At 55.1% G+C, this 3,154-nt stretch overlaps 1 protein-coding gene across 1 annotated transcript in view; it reads right to left on the bottom strand.

The window, feature by feature from the left end:
• The window catches only part of PARP1 (poly(ADP-ribose) polymerase 1), a 133,469-nt gene that overhangs the window by 44,999 nt on the left and 85,316 nt on the right, over positions 1 to 3,154 (bottom strand). Inside the window, exons 7-8 of the mRNA XM_015558953.1 lie at positions 2,066 to 2,182; positions 1,224 to 1,400 (exon numbers count right to left, since the gene is read on the bottom strand). Of these exons, the coding sequence (XP_015414439.1) occupies positions 1,224 to 1,400; positions 2,066 to 2,182 (294 nt within the window). The remainder of the gene's footprint in view (positions 1 to 1,223; positions 1,401 to 2,065; positions 2,183 to 3,154) is intronic.

Raw genomic sequence — 3,154 nt, forward strand, 5'->3', positions numbered from 1 at the left:
TTCGAGTCCTGGCACCGCCCCAAGTGCAGCCGGCCAGGGAGGAACCACAGGAGGTCGGATCCACGGTGTGTCCGGCCAGTCTCGCCCATGCCCGCCCCGCTGGCCACCTTCTAATTAATTTACTTTCAAGGTGCACGAATCCATGCACCAGGCCTCTGGTTGATACATAAAGCACAAAATAATTCATGTTATTTACTTTATTATTTTCTCAAGGATAGAAGGAATACAAATACCACACAAGGGCCCGTTACACCTGCATATTCAGAAAAACTGAAAATACTAGTATTTCTATAGGAACTGAAGAATCACTGTAAGATATTAAGGGTGTGGGAGGCAACAAGGCCAAATTTGCTGAGTGATCCCTCAAGAAAGCGTGCAGAGAAAGGACTGAGAGGGAGTAAATTATGGTCGTGGGCAGAGGAGGCCGGAAATGAATGAGCCCGGGCAGGAGGGCCGGCGGAACCATGGAGTCCTGTTCCAGATGCTGGGTTAGCAGTGCCCATGGGGCACTCAGGTCCCAACAACCAAGTGCTTCCTATAGGGCACCATTCCAATGCTCGCCCCCCGGAAATATGCACAGGGAGAGATAACTGGATGATCAAACCCCAAATCCTAGTTAGTGGCAGTCCCACCTCTGCCCCAGGCAGCTGGGTGCCAGCTCAAGCTGAGTTTGAGGACACAGGTGGAGTCCTTCCAGCAGCCAAGCCCCCAAAGACACTGTCAACACCCCCCACCCCGCCCACAATTCCAAATGAGGTTCCTCAATTGAGATTTCACACCTGAGAATTCAACATGTAGTTCTATTAGAAAAGAGATGAAAATACGAGATAACTGAACCCAGGAGCCAGTTCCCCCTTTAGCATAAAAGCAAAGAAATATTCCTAAGAAACACTCTCCTAACAGAGGCAGGAATGACCCACTTACTCCCCGTCTGTCCCCTGCGCTTAGAACAGCGCCTGGCACCGGTAAGCACTTGCTGAGCGGGAACGGAAATGATCCAGTCTTTGCCAGCAGGAGGACTTTACTCCGAGTGGACAACCCGGCACTCCAGCACCAAGTGCTGTGGTTCTACATTCGTGAAGTTTTTAAACTATGGAGCCAATAATAGAATTATATATTCTAATTATGAGGATGGATCAGCTGTACGAAGTCTGAAGAATGCTGCCCTGCTGGCGTGGCAGCTTGGAGTGAGGGGACCATGTCTTTCTGGATCCCCCACTTACCTTTGGAGTCACCCACTCCTTCCGGCTGGGCGTCTGGGTCCTAACCATACACTTGGTCCAGGCAGTGATGTCCCCCGTGCAGTAGTAGGCGTCACTCTTGAAGACCAGCTGGCCCGAGCACGCGTCGCAGGGCAGGAGGGCACCGAACACGATGCCGTCAGCCACGCGGTCCAAGATCTGCCAGTGGAGAAGCATGTCAGAAACAAAGGAAGGGCTGCAGAGTGACGTTCCCCGCGTGGGATGAAGAATCTGCACAAACTGCACTCACCAACGCAGAAGAGGGCTGGCCCCCCAGGCTCACTAACTACCCACCCCGTGGCCGGCTGGTTGACAGGTGGAGCTTAGATTTTTGTACTTTTAAGTCCACGCACATTCCTGCAGCTCCCACTTCCCTCGGGGATTTAGAGGTAAAGGGAGAGCCAGAGCACCCACTGCTTCTGCACAGAACAGCGCCCCCTCTCCCCAGAGACGGCAGGGCAGGCCTGCTGGGGAGGCTGGTCTCACGAGGGGGTCCCCCTCCCTCCATAGCCTCACAGCCCGGGCAGTTCGGGCAGAAGGCAGCAGAGGGCTCCTCAGGCCAGTGTGGTGTGAATATACGAGGCAAACAGAGGCCCCGTCAGTCCTCACCAAAATCCTAAACCACGGGCTGCCTTGGGGAAGAGCCCGCCCCTTCCTGCCCCTGGGAAATGTGACCACGATGATGATGATGATGACCATGCAACACAACTATGGACTGTCACTCGCCAATAATACCGGCAGGTGTTCAACCGAGGGCCGCCCACCGTCCGAGAGGACAGTCACTCCACAGCCCCACACGGAGCCGTAACACAGGGGCCGCTCACCGCCGACTCCCCGGAGGGCACTTGCTGCTTGTTGAAGATGAGCAGCTCCTTCAGGTCATTGGTCGAGCACGCTTTCTTGAGCTCATCCTTGGTGTTCCAGATCAGGTCGTTCTGGGCCTGAGGACAAGACCCCGCCGCTGAGAGACCAGCTCTTCAGAGAGAGAAACCCACCACCAGGGGAGATCCCACTGGCCTGGCTCGTCTCCAACCACAGCCTAACCGAGCTGCACCCCAACTTCAGTCTCAGCAATAGGGAAGTGTGCGCCCAGTCCCTCCTGTGGACGCCAAGGTAAGCCCAGAGCACAGCCTCTCACACCAGGGAAGGTGGGGAGACCACGGGGGGACGCGGGGAGGGCTGCTGTCAGGGAACCAGGGTACCTGGAGTCGGCCACTCAGAAACCAACGCCGGAGACTCAGGAAGGAGCCTGGAAGCTCCCAGGGCTGTCAGCCCGACATCCGGCGTAGAGAGGTGGGCGTGGCCGCTCCCCCCAATCTGAGAGTGCGCTGGGGAGGGGGTGTCCAACCACCTATTTCCTCGGTGCAAACAGCACCGCCACTCTACTGCAGCCAGCTGTGGGCCACAGCAAACGATTTTTACGAAGGGCAACCACACCACATTGTCCTTCTGATCAAACAACTGGACAAGATGAGAAATTGCTTCTGATTCTCACACCACGGGAAAAACTGAATGCTTATGTAAGCGAGCCGAGCAGATGCCTCATGGAAACCAGGTTCCTGAGAGAGACGGCGTGTTCTCCCCTAGGTCCCCGACAGCTGGCATTTTCTGGTTAATAATCTGTACTTCGCTTCAGTGCATGTGTAACCAACAGTGATGACTCTCTGGTCAGTGACTACTGATTGGACGGGGAGTCCTCTTTCCACTATGTTGACTCCTCTTCCTTCTTCTTTTGAACAAGAGAGCTTCATCTGATGTACTGTGTGGCTGAAGCAGGAATCTACCAGCTCAGTGAAGCTGGTGCCTCGGGCCTGGCTCAGCTCCTGCATGAGCCTGGGTGCTGGTCTGGTACCTGGAGCCCAAGCTGGTTCTCCTCAAATAGGAACTGTTCCTTTGGGAGGAAGGAAGGAAGC

This window comes from Myotis davidii, unplaced genomic scaffold, assembly GCF_000327345.1.
Source record: "Myotis davidii unplaced genomic scaffold, ASM32734v1 scaffold333, whole genome shotgun sequence".
In the NCBI taxonomy this organism is placed as follows: domain Eukaryota; kingdom Metazoa; phylum Chordata; class Mammalia; order Chiroptera; family Vespertilionidae; genus Myotis; species Myotis davidii.